This window comes from Cygnus atratus, chromosome 2 (assembly GCF_013377495.2).
Source record: "Cygnus atratus isolate AKBS03 ecotype Queensland, Australia chromosome 2, CAtr_DNAZoo_HiC_assembly, whole genome shotgun sequence".
NCBI classification, from domain to species: domain Eukaryota; kingdom Metazoa; phylum Chordata; class Aves; order Anseriformes; family Anatidae; genus Cygnus; species Cygnus atratus.
The window spans coordinates 118,371,418-118,397,950 of NC_066363.1; the positions used below are offsets into that span (position 1 = coordinate 118,371,418).

The following is a 26,533-nucleotide window of genomic DNA, read 5'->3' on the forward strand; positions in this document are numbered from 1 at the left end:
CTGATTCAAGTGGAATTCAGCAAATAATTTCAACTGAATAAAGGAGAGACTTTTTTATTTAAATGTCAAAACATTTCATGATGACATTTTCTGAACAAAATACTTTGGCAGAATGCTATGCTTCACACTGACAGTGAAGGTAGAGGTGTGGGTTGCAGAGTGCCAAATATGCTTGACTGAGTAGAACTAAATGTTGACCTGTATGAGCATGGGACAAGGACTGGGCACAACGTTATGTGGAGCAGGCAGCAAGGGCAGATGTCTGGAGAGCATGAATGCTCATAAGTAAAACCAGAATACCTGCCAAATACTATGGGTATTAATTTTGGCTACTTGTTTTATCAGATGATCGCAGATGGAAGAGCTGTCCACATAGACTGGACATGGATTTTAATTCATCAAGAGCTCTTTATTGGACACATTCAGATCATGAGTCTGAGAGTTATGGACTTAAACAAGACAGTGAGCTAATTTTGAATCTCCCCATCTGCATTTGTCACTCCTGACAGTGGTTAGATTGCACAACCAGATTAGTATTTAAAGTATTCTTTAAAGATTTAAAAGTAGTCTTTAAAGATTTGAGAGTGATATAATTTCAATATTGATGTAATTAAAAGATGATGTTTCAGGCAGATTACTGACAGATTTGTAAGAACCTTCACTAGTAAGATTTATGATCTTGACCACTGGGTCAGGCTTTCTAAATATTGGTTATATTTTTGTATGGACTGTGAAATTCCACAATACAAGATACACCAACAGTGTATTGCCTTCCAGTCAGTAATACTGTGGATCTTCAGCTTTTAACTAGCTGATGAGTTTGGACTGGTGCCTTAGCTCAGGGAGTCACCCTCTGTTATGGAATCCTGGGCAGAGCCAAGAAAAACAGATTTATTTTGGAGGATCAGAAGCCTCAAGAGCTCAAGCTAAAAGATGTCAGCTCTCAAGTCAGTGTAGGTTACAGATTCTCTTACACATCAAGTCTGTTTTGTAAGAACAAATCTTACAGTGATTTCACATATAAATTGTTGTAACCATGCACTGAGTACTATCATTTTATGCCCTCCTCCAAGAGGGTTGCTCTATCTTTAGGTAGATGAACTACAACTTCACATAAAATTGATACACTGATCTGCTGATCTAGCAGCATTTCTGACACTTTTAGTCACTGTAAAGGTTGTAGAAATGGTTGGATAGAAACTTTAGTTAAGACAAACCCACGGAGGTCAGATAATAAAGGTGTTGACTAGAGAATATGCCAGGCTGTTTATGGAATATGTATAACTATGAAATTGTTGTATGAAACCTATCTAGAAGAACTGGTAAAATCTCTCCTAATAATTGATATTTAACCTCTAGAACAAATAATCTGAAGATAGGACACTCTACCTATTCCCTAAAGTTTCTGAAATGTAATAAGATATTTTTCTAAAGTACACTTTAAACTTCTTTAAATTTTTCTAAGAAGCTCTTTGGTGAAATGAGAGAATGTGAATCAAGATAATCAGTCACAACTGTCCCTTATAGCTTTAAAATCCATGAGTCATTATCAACATTTGTATATTTTAATTTGACCAGCTTAGATTGCACTGTGCAGTGAGAATCCTCAGATATAAAATTTCTTGAATCTAACTCAAAAGTTCACTTTTTGAACAGATCTGCCTTATTTTCAAACTGTAGATCACATGGAAGCCTTGTATCTTTGCTGGCTTAGAGATTCACAGTTAAAGCCAAAATCCTATCTTGATTCTGGCAAATTAAACATGACTAACATTTGGAAAAAATACACAGCTTTTTCATATTCACGCCTAACTACATGAGGGTACTTTGGTGGCCTGATTCTACGAACATTTATGCCCTTTTCTCACATCCCTGTGAAGTAAAACCAACTACTGATATCGCTATACTATACCAGTGTGGGATTGATTGCAGTTTTTGGCATTAGATTTAATTTAGACTACCCTTTTCAAAATAAGAGTTTTGTTTAAAATTTCACCTGAATGTTTGCAGGAAGCTAAAATACAGTGGTACATTTGTGGAAAATAATTTTATTTAGCCCTTTTCCCTTTTGCAAATTGTCTGTGAACAGATTTTGATTTTTGCTCTTTTTCTAGCTAATTGAAATTAAATGCTAAGTGCGTTATGCAACATATTTCTGTCTGTGAAATGTTCATGAACTTTGACTTTGTCTTTCACAACTCACTTATTATACATGGCGTACAATGTGCAGTTTGTCATTTAAGTCATATGCTGTTGCTCCTCTTTCCTTATGGCATGACCAAAACTCTAGAAGCTTTACTGGAAAAATAACCATATTGGTATGCAAATTTCCTTATTCACACATGAATATGGGGGGAGGGGCTGCATGAGGAGCAACTATTCAAAATATTTGTGTGAGTGTCTATGTATGGCAGAAAGCCAACAAAAGCAGGAACAAATATATATGACTCAGCAAATGATTTCAAATTTGTCAGCATTTTCACAAGTCAGTTCCCTGCTTCATGTGCTGCTCTTTTCAAAACATACTAAAGCTAGATTTTATACCTTTGAGACTCGGTGATCTAAAAGCTGAAAAGTATTGTGCCAGTGTGTCAGTTTCTCTACTGGCTTTGGGAACTGCTTTAACTATTTGTCTATATAAAGTTAGTGGCCTTTGCCAATTTGCCACATCTCCAGCAGGTTCATCTCCACAGCTACCATCAGTTAAGCATCTTTTTATAATTCATGCTGTTGGACTAGAGTATGAGACCACTTACATTTGATCTGGGAAGCTAACTTGTGACTAAACATACATTCCAATTCTACGTGTAGTCAGTCCTACTATAAATATCGTTATAACACCATAATAGTGCCATGGTCAGAGGTTTTCTTCTATCTGGACTGGGGATGAACCTAAAGGACAGAAAGGACAGTCACAGGATTCTCCCTCTTTTACATGCATTCATGACTTTTCCAAGCCATCTATTACAGGATCCAATTTACAAGTTGCAGAGGGAAAGCTATGAAAGAACTCTAATTATCCTTTCCTCTTTCCCACGTCCTTATTGACAAAGCCAATTCAATGACTAGATGACTGGTTGCCAGTGCCTCTCTTGACTACAGATTTTTGAAATATTCATATGTCCCTATACATCTGTCTATATAGCAGAGCCTGCACAGTCCTTTTGTAAGTGACATTTCATGGTGAGAATTATGCCAGCACAAAATCATATGACTTGATGTCTGCTTCAGTGACATTAAACTCATAGTGTATGGTAGTGAATGACAAAAAATGATATACAAGAATTCTGGTCTGGATTTTGGATTTAGTCTAACTTCTCTGATCAGACTGGGTTATTTGCCAGATCAGTAGTACATGTTAGATATCTCCTCTTTATTTCTGAGTCAGAAATACACTGAGAGAGGCCTCTCAGTGTCTACATTTTTTTTCCCCCGGGTCCTAGCTAATTCATGAAAACGAAAATGAAAGGGTACAAAAAAGAAGAAAGGCAAATGGAGAAATAAACTCTGCTTCAACTGATGAATTTCACTGAAATATTTCATATTTCATTGCTCAGAGCAATTCAGATGTGCAACTGCATTAATGTGGGGAACATGTTGATCAAAGATAAACAAGAATAACATTTTTATTATTATCCATACTTACTTAAGCTCCTGTGAGTTAGCAGCCATAAGGGATTTTAATGTCTTGTCAGCTAACGGGCACCCTGAAACACTGAAAAAACATTGTGGAATGTTTCACTAAAACAGAATATTTTTTCTTAAAACAACAACCTCCAGACAATCTATGACTTAAAATGTGAAAAAAACAGAACATCAAATATTTGCTGTTGACAAAGGAAGAGCAGCCCATAAAGGCTGTATGTCTTAAGTTACTGGGAAAATATATGGTCAGGGCCAGAGGTTTCAAAATCTTTGTAAAGCTGCATGGTGAGGCAGTATTACACAGAATACTTCCTTTATGTTGCCTACATAAAGGGCAGGTAGAGCATCTGGCCCGTGTTTCTGGGAAAAGGCAGAAACTGCTTCTACCTTGCTCCCAAAAGAAAAGGCAGAAAAATATTGTTTCAACCCCCAGGCTGACAGTAGGCTATTCTGAGGGAAATAAATGGCATCTACAGAATGTATTAGCAGATCTATGAATTTCAAAATCACCTGCAGAGATATCTACAGGAACGTCATTTAAAATCCCATGCACCAGCATCTGTACAGTGAGTGCTTGTACACTTAAGGAAATGAAAACTTTACTAAATGACTTATCTACAGGTCTCTGCTAAGACATACAGTTTGAGTAATAAGCACATCCTGCCTAAGTCCATCAGTCTCTTGAGTCCAGATCTTCACAAAATATAACAAAAACAGGAAAAAAAAAGGAAAAAAAACCCAGACACATTACTGTATGGGTAATTTTCTGCAAATTACTTCTGAATACTCATCCATGGTTAGTACAAAAATGTTAAATGACAACAGATAAAAGTAACTTAATTTCCTGCTTTGGGTTTCCTGTTGTTTCTTACCTGCGGTGTGAGGCATAGTTTCCTGTTACATGACCACTACCATCACATCCTGGAGTCGGACAGCTATGCAAAGATGCAATGAGAAATTGCATGAGTATGCAAAGATGAAATGAGTATGTATAATACATCACATAGCTTACCCTGCAATGACTTACATAATGGTACTTAGGGCAATCATATTCATCATTACCCGTCTCATAACTATTAAGACACTACAAAAAAAAATTAACAAAACTTACATAACAATTCTAGTTTTCAGTTACAACTTGAAACATATATGGACAAAAAAAAATAATCCTATTTCCACAATGCAAATTAGCCAGAACCTTATTTTTTGATCTATGTAACGTGAAACCACCATGGTTTGCATAGATTTTTCAGTTATGATTTGTATTCTTGAAAGGACAATTTCACTATTGCTACCAATTTTTGACAGCAATTCATAAATCCTAGAGCTGAAGTTTTGATCTGACCTTGTGTGTAACAAAGACTAAAGAATAATAATATCCCAAATCAATCCCTCAGCCTCTGACTAAAATAAAGCACCTTGTTTAGAAACACATCTATTCTTTATTTGCTGAAGTAAGTGAGAAATAGGTATTATGGTTGTGTGTTAAACTAAAAGCACGTCAGCTGAAGTTCAGAATGAGCACATTTTCCTGACATGTTTGACCTGGAGAAAATGTTAGAGCTGCTGTTTTTCCTTAGCCCATCTTTGGTCATAGCATTGAGCTCATTTATCACATTGGGTCTTGATTTATCATATCTTGCCTCTGCAAGAGGGCAAAGATGGCAAGAAATGCAATTTGTGTGTTGAGAGGGAAGAATAGGTGAATTAAATGTACCTTTCTATAGTATTTTAAGCCCTCTAACATTAGTTCTGCAGAGTCACCTTTTAAAGGTCTCTGTCTTCTTTCACTGGGCCCATGGTTAAGAAGGTCAAGCCAAAAGCTGTACAGAAGCTTTTAGCTAGTGCTCCCTGAGTAAGGAATACAGGAGATCCTCATCTGGCTATTTATTCTGAACTGACAGAATGCTATGAACATTTTCAAATCTGTAAAAAAGCCTTAGGAGGACATGAGTCTCATTTTCACAGCCCATTTCAAACTGAGCGATGCAGTTTTGGTCAAGAGAATTAATATGGAAAAAAAAGAAAAAAAAAGAAAAGAAAAAAAAGAAAAAAAAAGAAAGCACATGCAAGGAGTTGGTATTCATACAATAGCTCACTGCAACTGAGCTAACAGTGTCAGAAAATTTTTCTCCACAGGTACTTATGTCATTTTAAAAGCTTCCTCATGATGGAGCCACGTGTACTGGATTGTTCTGTATGGGTTCTAAGTTCAGTGAGATCACAGAAATGCAGTCTGATCCCTATATTGCCTATAGATTCTGCTGATGCATTAAAACTTTTTTATTTAATTTTCTGGACAGATATATTTAAGGTACCTCTTTCTACTCACCATGTGAAAATAATAACTGTAAGGTTATCACTGCTTTTGTAAATGTGGGGAATTATTATCTAGGAGATCAGAGATGTATTTTACAGACATCTCAAAACAGGTCAATATCACAAAGGAATAAATATTAGAAAAGAAAAGCCATTAGAGTCTGCAGCAAATAAACTCTCAGTGATTTTTGTATGCAACTGTTTTAGAGGAGGCAAAGCAAACACGACCTCTAGCAATTTAGGTCATGAACTACAAGTGCAGATACAATGTGTTGAGTAGACAACATGCAGACTGCACTGCATGAGGTGAAAGAATCACTCTTCACAGAAGCTTGCCCCAGGGAAATATAATTTCTAAAGACAGAGGCAGATCTAACTGATTCAGTGCCACTGAGTCTGGGGAGCAGGACACAGGGTGACGGGATGCAACTTGTTTATTTATGGGTGATCCTATAGTGATATGTTATAGACTATCATTACTAAGCAATATGGAATGCAGTTGCACAGAGAGGTATTCTGTTTGGGGGTCAAAAATGAACAAACAAACAAACAAGTGGTATAAATGATTGCTAAGTCCCAGGTGGCAAAACAAACAAACAAAAAACCATACAAAACCAACCAAACAAAAACCCCTCTATTGTTATCAAAGTGGTGTTGATGTGAATCCAGCAGGCTTTTGTGAAAAGCCTGGGATTTTAAAAAGTGACTAGTGTAGTGAGCTGGCTGGGACAACTTTACTGAAAATATTCTGCACTGAAACGAGTCATTGTGTGCAAAATGATCAAACAGAATTATCCTGATTTCTTTGCTGTTTTTGATAGCAAAATTTTGGAACTTAAGACTAAAAAGGTAGTCTCTGTAATTGGGAAAAGAGATCATTAACCTTTTCTTCCGGAGTGTGAATTTGTGTGTCCACTGGATTTTCAGCAAGACAGAATGACTAACTCTGCTTTGAAGGAAGCAGATGAAGGAATTAAACACAGATTACCTACAGGTTGGAAAACCCTTGGGGCAGCTCCTTTTTATCTTGCATTTTGTCTTGTGAACTTGATATTTTTTTAATCTGAGACATCCCTAACACTTCTGCACAAACCCTCAGCAGTAGAACTATAATGAAGACTTTCCAAATAACGTTTATTTAATTACATAAATATTAGCACAGACTACCTGTAGCATGCTAAAAAAACTGTGCCAAACCTCACATCTGCCCAGTTGCATAGCTACAACAGGGAGCTACCTGCAGTGATCAGTCGTGGAAGTCTCCCTGCTCAGCTCGCTCAAATGTACTCCAAACCCACACTTAGAGCAACACCATAGTCAGTATTTAGAAGGGCAGAGGAAAACATGGCATTTTTTATGACTCACGTGATGAGTTCCTTTTTGAGATCTCTTGAATGGAGCTTGGGTTTAGGACTTGGTATGGAGATATCTCCTGGATATTTTTTTTCTTCCATATTTTCTGGAGAACTCACTGGATCTTTCTGAAATATTAGATGAGAATGTGAAAAAAAGTTTCTCTTGACAAGACCTTCCACATTTTCAACAAGTAACTTGAATGTCTTGTAAAACAAGTGTTTTGCGCCACAAGAAGTGATGAGGAGAGATTAAGAAAGTTTAATACATTAATAATTTCAAGATATCATAGGTAGACTTTTTAAAATGTTGAACTGCATACTTGTGAAATTATTTCTGAAAGTAGATGCTGTTTTAAGCTGTACATAAGGAAAATCAGGTTTAGATTTACATAACACTGATAAAGATCAAAGCAAAACACACAGGGAAAATTAAAGTGGCTTTGGAATAAATGGAGCCAAACAAGATTTCAGCAAGTATATCCTTGATTTTTCTGTGCAAGTACTTCACTGAGTTTTGTACACAAAGTGAGTACCATTGTGCCATATTGTGTTACAAAATTATAATCATAAAGTTATTGTACATTAAAATATATAAATGCAAAACTTTATAGGTTTGTAGAATGCAATGATTTGTCTTATGCAAAGAGAAGATTCTTGTTAAAATAAAAATCTTCAGAAAAAAACACTGACATTTTCTTATCAGCAGGCTGGTAAGGGTAGTTATTGATTTCTACTATTTGTAGATTAAAATCATCACCATTACAAGGCTGTTTGATGGATGGTATAGACTACGGGTATTAAGTCCTTTGGGAAGGCATTTTGGAAATCCAGAGCCCTGAAGAATATTACGTTTTCATTTTCTGAAACAAAAAGGTCCTTGACAATTTCAAATAGTGTTTTATATTGTTTTGAGGATTAACGTCTTCAATTATTACTATTTTTATGTAGGCTAAATATTTCCTTTCTTGAGGTATGCTCTGTGGATATTGTGTTATTCAAGAAATCTCCAAAACCCTTAACATCATTTATCAAATCTCTATAAATCCCTGCTGGGAATTCATGTTCTGACTTCACTCTGATACTCAGGCAGGTAGCACCCAAAGTTTACCGCATGTAGGAGCAGAAGCTGCTGCCTGCGGTTAAGGGGAGAAGCTTCCAGTTTCTGCTGAACTCTCAGTGTTGGTGCTGTAGATGCTCTGGGCTTGTGCAGCTGATGAATGTGCCAGGACAGAGGGGCAGGGATGTCTGCAGAGCTGTTAAGCACAGAGTGGAGAGCTGAGGAGAATCTGGACTGAAAAGGGAGATTATGCCTAACGGGACTTGTAAGCTCTGCGGGGGTGTTTCTTCTGATAAAGCTTCCATATGGTCCTCAATTCTGGCAGCTCATCTTTGCCTGTTTGGAGACTGGATCCTCAATATGACTTCCTTCTGCTTTCTGATACTGGCTACCTACTGCCTACTATATCTCACGCTATACATACATATAGAAACCGTGCCATATTATTGATATATCAATTACTACTGATTATTGGAGCCACATTTGTGGGGTTACTTTGGGATTAATCTCATCTGCTACAAATATAGAAAGCGAAAATGCATATCTTATTTTCTAAAAACTCTTCCATAGCAATTATCAAATCAATCTTTAAAATATAAAAGTAAGCTGATACATTTCATGTTCTTAGAATTTTATTTCTACAGGAAAATTTCACAGAAGAAATAATATGGAAAATTAAAAAACAAACAAACAAAAAACCAGTATTTCTAAAATGTTCATACAGAAATACTAAATTGTTGAACATCCTCCATACATAGTAAACCAAAATGCTGAAGACTGAAAGTGGAAAAAGGAATGACAGTTTTATTCAGGGTTCAAGAAACCTGAAAGACCATCTTGGAACATCAAATTAAACATGGCATATGGGGGTGTTTTTGCCCCTGCAATCTGCAGAAAGAGGGTTTTAGTTACTGACTTTGTCTTCACACATGTTTGGACCTGCCTTTCTTACATGTATGCAAATGAAAGATTCTACAGGGACTATCACCATTGTAACACCCCATAAAATCAAAAGCTCCAAAAATAAACCAAAAATTGTGACCTTCTGTTGCCAGCTGAAAGAGCCCAGATGTCAAAATAACTCCAAAAACTCTGAGTAAGATTATTTCCATTTAATGTAATGGAGGTTGAAGAAGGCTGGCTTGTTAGTTGTGCACATTTCCTATCAACTCCAATAGGCTGTATTTATATTACTGAACTGAAGGCTAATGCTGTGTTTCTAAAGACTTAGTGCATACCTCAGATGAATCTTAACAAAGTATGAAGACTGGGCACACACCACCTTCCTCCATCTCTTGTCAAGGGTCCATCTGAAAGGAGCCAGGTATAGACAGTGGTGGAAAGACCACTTGGATGCTCTACTGGGCTCCTGAACTTCATGATGAATCTCAGGATACAACTGCAGCCAGCAAGAGTACCTACAACTGATCATGCTGCAGGGTTTCCTACTATTTTCAGTTATAGCTTGTGTTCTTTATCTCAAATGGAAGATTTGATGAAAAAGAAACTTCTGTGTGTGAGCTATTCATGTCACTGTTTGATACCCGCTGCACAGAGAGGACTGACTATGAATTATACATATCAGGACTTGACAAAATATGACAGTATTACATTTGATATACACAGCTTCATTTAATGATGTTCCACTGAATGTTTAACAAAAGTAAGATGGCAAGATTAAGGTTGACATAAGTATTTCCACTGCCACCAACATAACTGATACTAAAGGGTTTTGAATTGCAATATTTTCATTTTATATCTTTGGAGGATTTTTTTTTTAATTTTAATTGTGGATTTCTTGAATTAACTTTTTGAGATTATCTGTCGTATTTTTTAAACCAACACACATACATGCAAAAAGGCCTACAAACAACTTCATAATAACTGCTCCTTTGAAAAAGAAAAAAATCTCCCAAGGACCAAAGTGGTAACACAGTTTGCTTCCTGGTTAATATCCCTTAGTATATCTCTAAGGAATGAGATATAGATATATGGATATTTAAACAGATGATTTATTCATCATTGTCTTTGCAGCTTGTGAAAGACTGCTGTTATTCAATAAGTATAAAATCATCAGATGTGTAGATGCTGCAAAAGGAAGACAGCACAATGGGAATGAAAGCAGAAAAATATTAAAACTCCACCTTTCTTGGCGTTTGAGTGTGGCCCAGGAAGGACCACATCTATTTGATGTGAGCAGACCTAAAGACCAAGTATTTCTTGGCCTCCACACTTAGGACTGAGCATTGAGCATCATGCCTGGGGCTGTGTGCTTCTCCAGAGATTTAGCTTTAGATGGAGAGGTAAGCCCTTGGAAAAACACCTTTAGTGCTTCCCACTTTTTGGTCATTTAAGTGATGATCATGACAGCTAATCAAGGCCAAATATATGGGTATATATATTTCCTTTCCCATTTCAACAGATTTATAATTAAATGTTATTAAAATTCTGAAGAATTCCAGACTAAAAGGAAAATCAGAACCAGCCCAATCAGTTCAAATACTATTTTCTGCAGAGCATGTGTGTATTCACGCATGCACACTACAGAAAGCAAGCAAGCAATGAAACCCCATTAATGTACAGATGGAAGTTTATATTGATTTCAGCAAAGACCAGAACATAATGGTAACATGAATAACAGATAATAGCATCTGGCACTTTTAACATTTTTAAGCCCTGAAATCTTTGGAGAACTGACAGTTGAACTAACTGACAGCTCTAGTTATTTCTCGGCGCTTTCCTTTTGGAGAGATTTTGAGCTTTTTCCAAATTCAGATTTTTTTTTTTTAAGGGGGCATCTGGACAGGCTATTTCGCTGAGAGAGAGAGAGACAATATTTTCTGGAAATTACCACCAAAATTAAGCAACTGTTGTGCATATGAACCAGATAACAATGAATTAGAAATAGATATAATCAGTCATTTTCTTTGCATGAGGATAACTCCCAGTCTTCGGTTTGCAAAACAGAGCCTCTGCCCTTGAGATCACAGGACATATAGACATTCCCTGGGATAGCAAAAGCTCACAGAAGAGGTCTGGGTCCAGAACCTCCATTAGGAACAAACCATACAGTGTCAAAGCAAAGAGTGCAAGGGGCAAGAGAGCCTGAATGGGCATCTTTATGTCCTTTTGGGTAGTATGCTGATGCCTCCAGTTCCCCGTACCAGTGCCAAGGAAGCAGGCAGCCACCTATCTCAGCTTTCTGAAGGTCCAGCAGGGAGCAAGGGGATGCAGAGATGCTTCTATCGTAGCTCTTTCTCTGAGCTGTGGTGGTAGCAGGGAGGAAGAATGGAATGACAGACACCCTGCCAAGTCTGTGACACCAATTGATCCCCTGCAGCAAGGCAGTTTTCTCAAAGCTGGACATGCTTATCCATTATGTGGAATGAAGGGGGCCTTCAGTCTACCACTTCATATAAAATGTGCTCCAAAGCCCTGATATGGGGACCATGCTCTCAGAGCCTCATGGCTGAGGCAGAGAGCATCATCAGCTCTGCAGAAGTTACAGAAACATACTCTTCAAGACAACCCTGCCTCCAAGAAATGATCCACCATGGTGCAAATGTCTCATTTTGGCAGGTCTCTACCTAGTGCTGACAGATTTTTGTTCTTTTTGCAACTAAATTGTCTTTTATTTCCAGGTGTTTTTGAAATTGGAAGCCTGAATCCCCCACCCTCAAACTTAAACGGCTTTACCCCTGTCTATGTCTTCTTAATGTGCTAGTTTTGATATCTGAAGAAAAGATAATTTCATAATTATTAAAATGTTCAAATACCATTATTTAATATATAAAACTAAATGAGAAGGAAATGTATTTGCAGATGAATAAAAACTCCAAAGTGGGACATCTTTTATTCTACTTCAGAAAACTATCAGTCAGGCTTGTTTATGTTAATTACCAAGATTTTACCCAATTTGACTGAAAAGTCTCTGATGGTCCCTTCCTAATTTTAGAAAAAAAAAATGTACCCCATGTTCAGACAGTCTCAAAAAAAAAAAAAAAAAAAAAGAAAAAGGGACAGAACCTGCCAGTATAACAGAAGAAAAGGACAGAAAGACAATAGGAAACTATGCTACCATTTTGCCAAGATAGGATAAATAGACATAAATAGACATGACAGAGCAAATTATAAACAAATTATAACAAAACCAAAATGAAGACCATTATCAAGTTGGAAGTGGCAATCTAGAAGATTAGCCACGAACGATGCAAAGTTACTAAATAAAACTATTTACTGAAATTTTAGTTGCTCATCTTTGCTGCGTTTTCAAGTTTGAGCTTTTATACTTCCTTGGATAGGTTGAAAAGAGAAGACATCTGTATGTACTCATATATTTTTCCCATGCTCTTTCCGTAGGGGATAAAAATCACCACAATTGTTAGAAAGTATTTATATATCCTTCTGTGCTACTTGTAGCCAAAACCTTCAGGAGTTACTAACAATACCTTTATTTCTGAATTTATGCTCTCCATCTGACTTCTCAACCATTAGACTCACATGTGAGATCTAAGATTCACTGGCAGAGATTTACTGAAATACATTAAAGGTAAAACAAAAAGTTCCTCACTGAAAGAATACCATAAGCAAGGGTCTAAACATGTGTTTAAATACTTGGATATTGAGTTATCTAGAATGATAAAGAGCGGGAGTGAAAAAAATATGTTTCAACATGAAAAGACTACCTTGGCATTTTTTGTTTTGAGTGCTAGGTCATTTGTGTGTAAGTGCTACAGGACTGAGCCATTAGGAAAAAAAATTAAGAAGCAGTCTTTAATTGTGCATGCCTTTGATTTCCTTATCTTAGATGCTTACAGGCATTCACAACCCCTATAAAAATGCATGGTTGTTGTTTTCCATCTCTGAAAGTAGGCTCTGAGAGCAAGATCTTTCAAAATGAGTAGGTTTTTTTTTTTTTTTTTTTTTTTCCATATCCAACAGAACATTAAAGCTAACTCAATGTTCAAACTTCTCCTGTAGAAATAAATTCCCTTTAAACTTCACCAAATTGGTCATCCCAAAGACCTCCACCTGACCACTTATCCATGGGAAAAAATCACTCAGAAACTGAAAAGAAAATACCTCTTTTTCTTCTTCTTTCCTGCCATGTGTCTTGCTGTAGTTGATTGGTGTATCCCAGCCTTCCTGCTCACAAAGAGCCTGGTAGAAGGCTGCATTTACCAGGATACTGCTTGTTTTGAAAGGAGATGAGGAAGGAGTGGGAAGTACTGTACTGGAAGAGGTGAGAGGCATAACTTTGTCTTGGCTTCGGTTCTTTTTCATGCTCAAATCCAGAGTGCCATTTTCATCCACTTCTATCTCAGCTCCCTGACATGCAACAGGAAACAGAGACATGTTTAGATACGGACGTGGTGAGGCTGCAACATAACCATGTGGTGCTTTTAAAGGATAAATATAAATGCTTGCTTTTATTTAAATTTATCTGAACCTAAAACCAGCTTTTCGATTTATATCAGTTAATGTCCAACTCTTAGGCAGACTTAAATGTAGCTTCAGTAATGGTGTCCCTGCATCTCAGCTTAAACATAGTAAGCAGAATTTAAATAAGATGCTTCTAAACCATAACCTATACACCCTAAATCTAGTTTTATTTAAAAAAGGTTTTGCTCTAAATCTTCTTGATCTTTTTACTCTTACAGAGAACTATGACCCCAATTCACTGTTAAAAGCATTAATGCATTGTTTAGGTCACCAACAGCATTACTATTACATATGCTCCCTTCCCCCCACACCCCGGAAATATTATAACATCTGCATCATGGGGGAGAGAAGGAGGGGGAAGAAATATGCCTAAAAGAAACACAGTATGAGATTTTTTAACTAGAGTTTCATGCATCACTGATAATAACACGTTGCCTTAATCACAATTTGGCTTGGAAATGACCTTTAAAAATTTTTCCCAAGACATGGGCTGGACTAGGCCACTATGGCACAGTTCTGCACTGAGAGTGCTAGACTGGGAGCCACAGGATCATCTTTGGGAGGATGTCCCTGAAGGAGATCTCCAGTATGAGTTAACACAGCATTTGCTACTCTGGGAAGCAAAGCAATCATCAGCCCCTGATTGTAGGGCATTGTTCACTTTGGAGAGAGACCCAACTTCTATTTCTGGGCTGGAAGAACATCTCAGAGCAGTTCTTGCTCATAGGAAGGGACAAGGGCTGCTTAGCGTTATGAGGAGGACCAGGGAAGGAAAGCTCCCTGTTCTGCCTTCCACAGAAAAAGAGTAAAAACTCCTCTTCTTGGAATGACAAAAGGCTTCTGAAAGTGCAACTTACTAATGGAAGCAACAAAAAAATTCACATTATGCTCTCCAGTGTGTTGTGAGGACTCACCCAGAGTTTTTTGTGTATCAAGGGACTAGTATTTCTTTCTGCTTCTGGACACAGGCCCAAGTAGGCTTTTGCATGCCCATATCTTCCTTGAAGAAGATAAAAATCTTCTTGCTAACACTCATTGATGAGATATAGTTCCTTTGCTCTCTCCCCATGGACAGATAACTAATGACCTGCTGGTGATTTTACCACTGTGAACTTCTCTGTGGATATTGCAGTTCCATTCTAGAGATAATTGCCAAGATGACCTTTGTTTAGATTTATTTTATTTTTTTATCTTCTTTTTCTTTCTTTTCTTTTTGATCTTTTGCTCTTGCTATTTCAAAACACTGTCTGGAATTAATGTGTATGTCTTAAGCAGGGAGCAACACTGCATATTGAAGTATAGGTAGGGATGAGTATAAGATTGGTCCATGCTAGCGACAACAGTTGTTAAAGTCAAGTAGGGGAAGAGGTGAAAAACATAGCTTCTGAAGGAACACTCATTGTCTAGTTGTATGTGTTAACCTAAATAAATTGGAAAATATACAGAACTATAGAGTTAAATGACAAGGTCATAGAAAGTAATATCCATGTTGAATGCTATATTTAATGCTGCTGTGTCTTCCTGTTATTATCATCAGTACTATTTGCATCACCACGAAGCTCAGAAGATGTTTGGCAATTTGGGGCTAAATGTGAAACTTAGGAGACAGTCATATAAGCCCACACAGAGCCTTCCTAACTTGAATAATATAAAAGTAAGCCTGTATCATAAATGAATCACTTACATCTTCTGTTTTAAAAGGAAAAAACATGCCCAGAGGGCGTTTTCCCATTTTTTTTAGACCTCTTTCTTAGGAAGGGGTGAGACTCCAACAGAGAGAATCCCTTTCTCTTTCTTCCTATTAACTATTGCTGGAGCTTAAATGATTAGTCTATCATTTAATGGTTAAAGATAGGACAGTCAAACTTATCCTTACTTAAGTTTTCTAAATACAATTATGATGAAACAGAGAATTCTTCCACTGTGCTGAAAAATGTGACATGGCCAACCCAGCTGGACTGAAGGCACAAGCTTCCTTCATGCAGCCATGTCTTCTACCACTGTCAGAGGTGACTCATTTAAAGGTGAAATGCATCTGATGAAATATTTCTAATCAGATGAAAACTTTTGGTAGGAGATGAAGATTGAGGGCCTAGTGATCTCTCCTTACTCAGGGACCCTGATTCTATTTTGTGTCCATGGGCCTATGACAGATACCCACCTAGACTGAAGCACTACCAAGCCATCTGCTTTTCCCCAGTTCAGAAACTCAGACACCTCTTATATTTGCTTCTCCTGCACGACAAAGTTCACATTTTCAATCATACAGCTTAAAGAAAAAGATGTTTTATTATATTTATGGGAAGTAAACACACTTCTAATATGTTCATACTAAGACGCTTTGGTTATATCTTTCCGCCCCTTTTTAGTAAATAGTTTAATCTCCTGTGATAGTTTTAAGCCCTGAATTTGACAGTGCAGCTTATCCTGGATAATAACTTAGTAACCACAACATCTTATGCCATCTGTATAATATCAAATACATTTTTATACCAGCATTAATAAACCTTAGTTACAAAAATCCGAGATATTAACTATATCAGTGCCAAGAGCACACTCCAGGATCTGACAATAGAGCTCTGCCATGATCGCCCCAGTGTTTTTTGGCTTCCTAGTTGATATGTAACTATAGCGATGAAACAGAGCTACAGTAATCAAGTTTAATGACCAATGTAAAGTAAAATGCTAAATATTGTAGTTGCTGACATTTTTCATAATAAAAAAACTTGGGTTAAGTCTGCACAACCAACATTCACATAAAATTCCAGACCTCTGTGACAGATGGCTTAGAAAAGGAAGCCATGTGACTGGGCTGCAGTAGTTTTATAGTGCAAAACCCATAAATTGTGCAGATTCTCTGTCACTGACAAAATATCAGCTACTCAGAAGGCAACACTGACAACAAAAAGGACCAAAAGCAGTCAAGGTTCCCTCCTTGATGAAACTGCATAGAAAAATGTCAGGAAACATAATTTCTGAGAAACAGTTAGCATTAGCTGCAACAAGGAGCTTTGGGTGATAAGCAGAACATTTTACTAATGTGGATATTTAGAGGTTCCTCAGCACTGTCCTGAAATTCACATAGAAGTTGGGTTGTCCGACGTACCTAATTCTGGTCAGGAAAGGCTGGGTTGTGTGTTTGTGAAGTAGAGTACAGATGGGGTTTAAGTGAGCTCACAGATGCACACAACAATTAAATATAGTCATAGAAAAATATCCCCTTTTGCCCATCACAGGATGGATCACACGTTTACAGCATGGCTTTTTATTCAGAACCGTATAAAATAGCTATCACTTTGCTGCATTCATAGTAAATTCCAAATGGCAGAGCAAAAAGAGAGGATGGTCAGAGCTACTGCTCCAGTTTTCATTCCTACTCTCATCCCACCCTCCTCTCAATATGTCTCCTTTGCTTGTTTTACCATGTTTATTTTTACATTAATTTTAAAATGGAACTAAAAAGACTAAAATGGCAAATGGCAAAAAAATGCTAGAGCAATGCTATGACATGCTGACAGAAAATGGCACTTACTGTGCTTAGCTAAGACTTTTAAAGGCTATGTTCTCAGTAAAAGCAAGATCTTATTACTGTTGACTCTAGTGCATGCAAGAACTGGCCTATATGTATCCATTTATCATGACATATTTAAAATATAGCTACAGAAACAATGTATATTTTTCTGATTCTTTCTTAAAAATGTAAATAAAGTAAGGATGTGAATGTAACTTATTACATGTGAATGTAACATTACTAACATATTAGTTTACAGCTGTATGAATCTTTGGAGCCTGATTTTGATCTCATTTACATTTACATTTATGCTAGTGCAAACTAGGGAAAAATCCACTGAAACAATGAAGAAAAATCTACAAGGGTGAGAGGAGACATACAGTAATTAAATTCAGGTTACTCCTTATCTACTCCCACATCAGTGACACTGCAATCACCCCCACAGGTTTTACAAGCAGCTGGAAAAAGGAGTTCAGAATGAAAAATGAGAGAAAAATGACTGAAGCATATTTTCTTTATTCCATGACCTATTCAGTGAAAAGATAAGGTACAAGTAGTACTCTATGAAGAGTATGCATCTAAAATGAACACTAATATAAATTTGTACACTAGAAAAATGGTTTCTGTCTTCTTCAAATGTTTAGAGTCAAGCTTTTTGTCAAATATTTAGTCAAGTACTTTAAAGTCAAGCTTTTTCAGTCTCCTTTATTTTATGACATAAATATTACAAAGTATTTCCCAGTACATTATTTAGCCTTATCCTTAGAACTCAACTAGATAAGCTAAAAATAAAGTATGCTTTTTTTTTTTTTTTGTGATAAATTACTCTTGCATTTTTTCATACGTTTTTCATCCCTTGTATAGCTCACAACATTTAATACTCTGCAGTGTGTCTCAAGTAATGATTACAAGGCAAGCCTTATCTCATAGTTGGATCAGAAAGAGTGAATTATTATGTCTGCATGAATCTTATTTTAAACCTGTGACCTTAGGGAGATTGTATCATTGCATATAAGGGGTTTCATGTATCCTTTGGTTGGCATCAGCCATAGCACTTAATACTAAGTAAGTATAAAGAAACAACATTATCAATGATTTTGCATTCCCACTAGCAGTTCAGTCTGCATCAGAAAGCTCAAAAGGGCTTTTAACTTCTGGTATTGAGAATAACTCTGTAACTAGTACCTTGCCATGTATATGTACACTATTCTTAATGTAACTGCATCCAAAAGAGTACAATTTCTTCTATTCACAGCCAATAAGAATAAATGCATTTGTTACTCAATTCTTCAGATTTAAATTTAAACTGTGTTCTTCTGCAGTAAACTAAAATACTAATCTGAATAAAAAGAAAAAAAAAAAAAGAAAATCTGTAACTGCCTAGCAATGTTTGAGATACAAATGAAGTCACAGTTTCAGCCTAGAGCAATTCACAAATTAAAAAAAAAGGCAGCCAAGAACTTACTCAAGGACCAATATGCACAGCAGTAAAACAGAATAGAGCCTATGATATTCTTGGCTGATTTTTCAACCTCTACTTAGGCTTTAAGGTATTTGGAATAAAGGAATGCCTTAGAAATGTGCTAAGTACTAACTACATTGTTGAAATAATTGATGTAATTATCACCGTCATCAATATCCAAGAATGGAGAGATGACATCATTTTGTTCAAAAACAGAATTTGAACTTTAAACATTTTTAGCAAGTGTCATTTTTTGTTTTCTTTTAAAGCATAGTGTGCATATGCCATTTTGTCTAAACAGGTGGGAAAAGCACCAAAACATTCAACAAAATGTTTGGCAAGCAGTAGTGATGAGGATACAGATAAACTGCATTGCTCACAACTACCTCTGTGAGATGTGAATGTGCTGAGGCTGTAAATAGCAAAGATCCCTGGATGTTACAATGATGTAGACTCTTGCACTGTGCTAGAAAGTGCAGGCTAAGTGTTCCAAGGGAGTCCTTCTGTTGAATTCAATAGGAGATGAATGAAGCTGCAAATGAATATGCAGACCAGGGTATTGGTTTGGCGTACAGACCACATTAGCTGATGGTTGTAATATCCAGGGGAAACATTTATAAAAGTTACAGGTGTCTGCACCTGTGGGATTGAATGGCATAGACACTGTAACATTAATGTGGCACTTTTAAAAAACAGCATCAGGGAGTATATGATTATCTTAATATATTGCATACAGCTGATAGATAATTCATGGAGAAAGCTTAAGATCCATTTTACTGCCCACTTAAGAGTAAATTCATTCTTTAAATTAATTTATTTATAAAATAATAATTTTTATATAGAATTATTAGGAAAATTACATTGGTATTTGTAATTGTACATTGGTTCTCTTTGTGAAGTTCTGCTTACTGACAGCACTGTGAATGTGTAATCGGATTTCACTACCCTTGAAACAATTCTCTCTTTTTACTTTTTTACTTCTCCTTTTTGAACTGATACGTAAGGAATGTGGGGACATTTCCTAATATAACTGAAAATCCATTCAATTAATGAATTTTGAAACCGTGCAGTAAAGAACAGTCACTTTTTCATTTAAGTGTTATCTATATTTACGGGGAAGTCATGAACAGTCAAGGTAAAATGTCCAACTCTTACTAAAAATTTGGCAATGCTAGGAGGTCAAGAAATAAAATTTGAGTGACAAAAAGAAAAAAAAATGACTTCAAGAAAAAACTTGTGCTAAAAATGTTTTGGTGTTTTCCCCATCTATTTAAACAAGGCAACATATACACTAGGTGCCTTGAGAAAAAAAAAACAAGAAAATGGCAATTGCTTGGAATGTCTGAAGTTGAAGTTCTGCTGTTAAAACTTAGAAACACAATATTTTGACAGATCTGACTATTTCAGATGTACTTGCAAAAGGTTTCCTACCATATCCTCTGCAGGCCCATTGGCCCTTGTTCTGTCACACTGGCTCCCATTTGCAAAGCGTAATGGCTTGGATTGGTGAGAAGCTACCTGGTACTCACATAAGAGCAAAGGCCTTTACAGGTTAGGAGTTTTGATCTGCTAAACCAAGGATGATGGTAATCAGGTATTCTTTGGCAAGGAATGTAAGAATGTGGCAGGTGCAGAGCTGAGAGTTCTGATACTATGGAGCACTAAAAACAACCACCCCACACAAGGATTTTCAGACCTGGTGAACGTGTGTATTATCAAGAACAGGAAAACGAAATAATTAAATCTGTAGTCATCTGTTGATGGTGTATTACTTGAGTCCAAACACTGAAAAAGTCCTCAGGAGATGTTTTTGATGATCTAAAAATATATAAGATAATCTAGCAGTTAAACATTTACATTTGTGACCAATACAAGCCACAAGACAATTCAGAAACATTGATAAATAGATGGTTGTATCTTTTAAAAATATCCTTAAGTTTGCTTCATATTTTAAAATAAGAAAACATCTTCACTGAAGGGAGTTTTCTAGAAATGTATTTCCACAATTTCCTGTTTGAGTCCTGAAAGTAATGAATAGCCAAAACCAAATAAAAACGGTTTTTTTGTGGTTTTGGCCACCAAATCTGTTTGGGGCTTACTTGCCTGTGTTCTAGCCAGAAGCTAATTCTGATTCTTCTGTCAGATGTTTTGTAGCAGTATGCCCTCCAGAAAGTCTGGCAAAAGTGGAGGCAGGCAGATAGCAAGGTATGCAGGTGATTTTCTTTTAGGCTGGATTCTTGGCTCTGAAAAAGGAGTAAGCTATGTGCCCCAAGTGTCCCTCCATATCGTTACTATTATGTTCACTTCCATTCAAACCTTCCCCATGATTTGGCAACTGTGAAGCAGGTATAGAGGAAAAAATCTTTGGGTTATGCCTGGTCCCTTTATTGCTCTTCTCTGGCAAGAAAGGTCTGTTGCTGAGGTCAGCCAAAGGCTGCAGCAGCCATTTAATCCAGCCATTGGCATCAGTTTTCATTTCCCTGCTAGAAGTCTGTATTGAAGACCAGTGGAAGGAGGTCTCTGCTGCAGCTATCTGGAACAGGTCTGCCACCCGCAAAAGATTCCATGATAAATATTTGGGATAGACAGTGTTACAAGGGATGCATGTGGACACATTAACACTAGAACATCTACTCTGTGGCACCTGACAACACTGGTTTCAAGACCCAAGACTCCACAAATATAAATGAAGTCAGCAAAACAGGAAATACTGCTCTGCAAAGGAATATGACTTGTAAGAGCTGACAAGGTGTAACATTTATGGTAAAATAAGTGGTTCCCCTCAAAGGATAATAGTTAACCTCTTAGGAGTGGTGAATGGAGGCAGAACAAAATTTGTAATCCAACAGCTACAGAAGCCACCTCTAGCCAGCCTGAGACTAGTACTGTAACAATCATCATAGAGTGACACTGACTTCCAGAGACAGAGCTCATCTGTCTTTTGGAACATATATCAAGACTCAGAGTTCCATAGCAGAAACACACCTGATATTTGGTGTCTTGATAAATACACCTCTTTCACTCCCCCAGTGATCTCTTCTCAACATCTTGCAATGGCAAAAGCTTTCAAAAGTTTCATTGCAGTGGAGCATGTGTGACTTTAATGCAAATAAATATACAACAATACTCCCTGTAATCATAGTCATAAGAAGAAAATCTTGTCTATTTTCATCAGCATTATAATACTATGTAATGGCACAGAAAATAGGGCTTATAGCTCACACAGTACCATTTGTAAATCATAAAGATCTGTGAGGAAACGCAGAGCAGAAACCAAAACATGAAAGCCACACAAACATCTATGATATTAGGCAGCTTTCCATTACGACAGACTTGCCCAAATTATCTATCTCCGAACACTGTGGGTCTGATTCTCCCCTCCCAGTAGCAGAAAGTACCATTTTACCGAAGTCACTCATTTCTCTCCCTATACCTTGTCAAACAAACTGTTATGAGCTCAGAATGCAACAGACTCTATAGGTGTAGTTCTGTTGCATTGCAAGCAAAATATCACCTTGATTAATCACTTTATTTTTATTTTTTATTTTTACCATCCCCCAAAATGATTGCTAATGGCTGGATTCAGAGAGAGGAAAATTCCCTCTTTAAACAGATCTAACACATTATCTACCACAGATTGTTGCTGGATTTCAAATATCCTTTTTTCTTCCCACAAAACAGCCCCCTTGTATTTAATGCTCAATTATGAAAAGAGTAACAACGTAATTCCTGCTATTTATTTATTTTTATCAGAACTGGTCACTACATTACTGATTTTTTCTCTGTCTCTCTTCAAAAGAGCATGCAAACAGAAGCCTCCTTTTTGGGGATTTAATGCAGTCACTAACATGAAAGACAGTTTATTTGCACAGTTCAGTAGCTAGCACACCCTCCAGGTTCTTGGACTACCCTACCTTGGCAGACAGACTCTGTGGTTTGTTGGAGAGGATCTCTGCTGCTTCCCTGCAGCGGGTGGAAAGGTTCAGGATAGCAGCAGCTGCTGCTATGTGGGTGTCTTCACTACATTGACCGTAGCTATAAGAGTTGGCATGGCAAGGGCTCTGTGTGTGGGCGCTAGCACTAGGCAGTCGATTAGAAAATTTCACTGGATTTGAAAAATGCTTTGCTGTTGAAGAGAGATTTGATTAGCAATTGCATATATGCGATTTTTCCCATTAAATAGTCTTGTTTCTCAGACTACAATTTTATACATTAAAATGTTCAAAGAATACATTTAAAACAATCAATTTCCTACTGGTTCTAATGGTTTTCTGTAAAAGTGGCTTCAGAAACATGTTAATTTAATTTTTAGCAGAAAAAATAACTTTGCAACATACACATTTTTCAACAAAGCATCTGAGACTTTTACTAAGAATTTTCTCATTCCTTAGTCAAGCATTAAATGCAACAACGTCTAAGGAAAGACTGAACAAAGATTAATGCATTATCAGCTGTGACCTGATTGCAATTGCCAAATGCAATTGGAAATATATCCTTATAAAGGCTTCTTCTTAGAGCTCTACTGTGTAAAAAAATAAAATAAGTGACTTGTCCAGTCTTTCCTAAAACAACATTGCTTACCCTTCTTAAATTACCCTACTTAAATTAATAACTGTTATTTACATAGCTTTGTACATATGAATAAGGAGAACAAGATCAGTCTCTTGAATGAACTCCAAGTGATAGAAAAACATTACCTGTTAGGAATATTCAGTCTTGTTTTTGTGGAAAGTTTAGTAATTTGTTTATCTTTTAATCAATTAAAAAACATACAAACAAACAAAACAAGCGAAAAAAAAAAAGAAACTGGAACAACCAACAGTGAACATTCAGAATAAAAGTGGTCTTAGCTGACCTTTTAATGTTGGTTATCATTTGGAATAATACACAGATTCACTAGGCTAGAGGTCAGTTAAGAAGGAAGAACTAACAGGTGAACAGAAAAGCACTTTCACAGACAAAAGTGGCATTTGTGGATCTGTTTTCTCCTCCATCAGCAGCACTTCCTCCAAAACAGGTACAAAGAACTCTGCTCTCTGTTCTGGATTTTGGAGTTTAAGATGTCATTAACTGATGCCGCAAAAACACAGCACAGTGATCTCAGCACTTAGTAAGCAATAATAATTTATTTTGTCTGTAGCTCTTCCAGTGTCATACAAAGATAGAGTAAGCAAAATCCAATTTCTCAGCCTACATCCAGACACACCAAGAAAATTTCTGCATATAGCCATCTGCTTGCTACATAAAGATCTGAGCCCCAAGGCTCTGGATCCCTTTGTATGTAGAGCTTTGGATGAGTGCATTTTAATGATAAGACCTACACAAGACATTCAAGAAATCTTTCCTCAAACTTGGGATGCTGTACAAGAAATGCTTGTTTGTGTGCACTGACTGTAGCTGAATGCCGTGTTCGTTTTTTCTAAATACTGGTGGCACCTCAGTAGAGCAATACATAAGAGCTTCATGATTCAGCTTTCCCTTTCTCCAGTGCAAATGAAAAAGGATTTATCTATCCTGCTGTAAAACTATAGGACAAGTAAGAGGGTCTTCATTTTAGCAGTTACTAAATCTAATTTCAAATTAGATTTAAAGAGCAATAAGGTGCTTTTTCCCTAAAACCACCCTAAAATACAAAAAAAAAGCAAGCTATGAAGGATGCCTGTTTTGTCAACAAATCAAGTTTATAAATGCAGAATCCACAGAGGACTAATGATGTGTTTTTGGCTAGATACATATTTACATAGGATGCTGAACCAATCTCTACATCACAGCTTCTTATTGCCAACTTTTATGTTTCTGCACAAACACTCACCTGCCATTTTACTTTCATCTTTCCATTTAAATAATAGCTATACACTGCAATCTTGCAAGAACAACAGGCTGTAAACTTCAGTCCTGATATACATTATACATAAATTGCATATGTATAGATTTGCATTTATATAAAAACATTTCAATAATTTTTCCTTGAAATGAATCTGTGAAATAGACATGCATCTGTGCAAAGAGACGGCTAATAAAGAATATTCAATTTTACAAACAAAATTGGAAAATCTGCCACCCAAGAAGCTGGCAAAAACATATTTGCTTACATCTGAACAAGCCTATTTTCTAGGCCAGATAAATATCTGCTTTTCATTTGGAATTTTAAATGAGGTATTTATACATATACACAAATACATAGATACCTCCATATATATATATATTCTATATAAACATTCAGACACTTGCACAAATAGAGAATTTTTATATATATAAAAATATATATATTTGAAGTATATTATGTTGTATATGTGTACATATACATATAAAAAAATTCTGCTTTTCTGTTCACCTTACTATGAAAGTTCTCCTTCCTTGGTTGAAGTTAGATGTGATTTCCTTTTTTTTTTTTTTGTTTTGTTTTGTTTTCCTTTACATATTTTTTCCCCATGAACAACAACAAAAGCCAGAAGAGAATCTTCTGTCATATTGCTTTGGATTTACTCTAGTCTGAACCTATATATGGTGCAATTAAACTCTTTTCTTCCATTTCCTTCGTGGAAACTGAATTGTTTGTTTCTTGAAACTAAAGAGTATGTTATAATGGTCAATGCAATGGCAGAATCTTGCTGAAGTTTGCTATGAAGTTTGTGAAGAGTATCTGCAATAAATAATCCCTGTTCACACATGGCATCTCATTTGTACAGAGGATTACTTCAGCAAATCTGTAAGTGATGCAAGCAGGAACATCCTGATAACAATTTGATGCACTGGCTATATCTGCATTACAAATATGGTGTAGCGCAGAAATATGGGAGATCAAAATGAATTAAATCCAGGCCTCAAAGCAATGCAGCTGAGGCACGTGGTCATCTAGGAGGAACATGTGTATGGATGCAGCTAAAAAGTATCTGAAGTGCCCTTTAAAACCTAACTTGTATTTCCCTTATACTGCAATTCATAGTATCTTATGCGGACACATTCTATGGGACTTCTCATGGCAGCATGCTCTCACATGAATAATGATATCACAATTTAACGAAGGAGGAAAGTAACAGATAAAATGTAAATCATTCTTTTTCACTCCCCTTTTCCTCTGATAATCACTTTTAAAAGAAGCATCAAAAAAGTAAACCGTATGGTGATCCAATTTAGCATACTAGCAGTTTATATTTAGCAAATTAGTGATTATATTTAGCGTTCTGGCAACAAGTGGTTAAAATGTTTTCTCCAAAGACTTTTTGAATTCTGTAAGTTTGTACTCTGAAGAAGCAAGGAGAAAAAAAAAAAAAAAAAGCCCGTTTTCCAAGAGATAATGGAATTTTAAGCTTACATTCAAGGAACTGGGGTGTTTTTCGTCCTTGCACCATGGGTGCCATTGTGCGTTTGCCAAAGACTTGTGCATCAAAGCTGGCATAATCAAATGGTACTTTCCCAAACTTCTCCTTTTCTTTTGTGAGGGTGGATCTGGAGGAGGTGACTGGCTGTGAAGTTCTGTAATTGTACTGAGCTACATCAGGCTGCTTAGTTAAATTTGTGCTGTAAAGAGAAGGAGGACAAAAATGAGAAAGACAAGAAAGGCAAAAGAATATCTAAGTTACATTTTATTGAAAAGTAAGGTACAATTGCCTCTTGTAATCAGAAAGTGTGGTGGTTTTGCATGTAAAACCTACTGGTAGACGAGTACAAGGAAGAAATTATGTAAGTATGGCTGACCTAGTAGTTCAAAGCTGTACACAAAAATATTTCTAGCATACTCT

General features: G+C 36.5%; 1 protein-coding gene across 4 annotated transcripts in view; it reads right to left on the reverse strand.

The window, feature by feature from the left end:
* ST18 (ST18 C2H2C-type zinc finger transcription factor) overlaps positions 1-26,533 on the reverse strand; it is a 171,911-nt gene that overhangs the window by 11,355 nt on the left and 134,023 nt on the right. For 2 of the 4 annotated variants that reach the window (XM_035553195.1, XM_035553196.1), the window contains 6 exons: positions 26,107-26,312; positions 22,706-22,917; positions 13,459-13,704; positions 7,330-7,445; positions 4,518-4,580; positions 3,647-3,715 (listed from right to left, as the gene is read on the reverse strand). In XM_035553195.1, the coding sequence (XP_035409088.1) occupies positions 3,647-3,715; positions 4,518-4,580; positions 7,330-7,445; positions 13,459-13,704; positions 22,706-22,917; positions 26,107-26,312 (912 nt within the window). The remainder of the gene's footprint in view (positions 1-3,646; positions 3,716-4,517; positions 4,581-7,329; positions 7,446-13,458; positions 13,705-22,705; positions 22,918-26,106; positions 26,313-26,533) is intronic. The other 2 variants (XM_035553199.1, XM_035553197.1) reach the window with 1 other exon arrangement.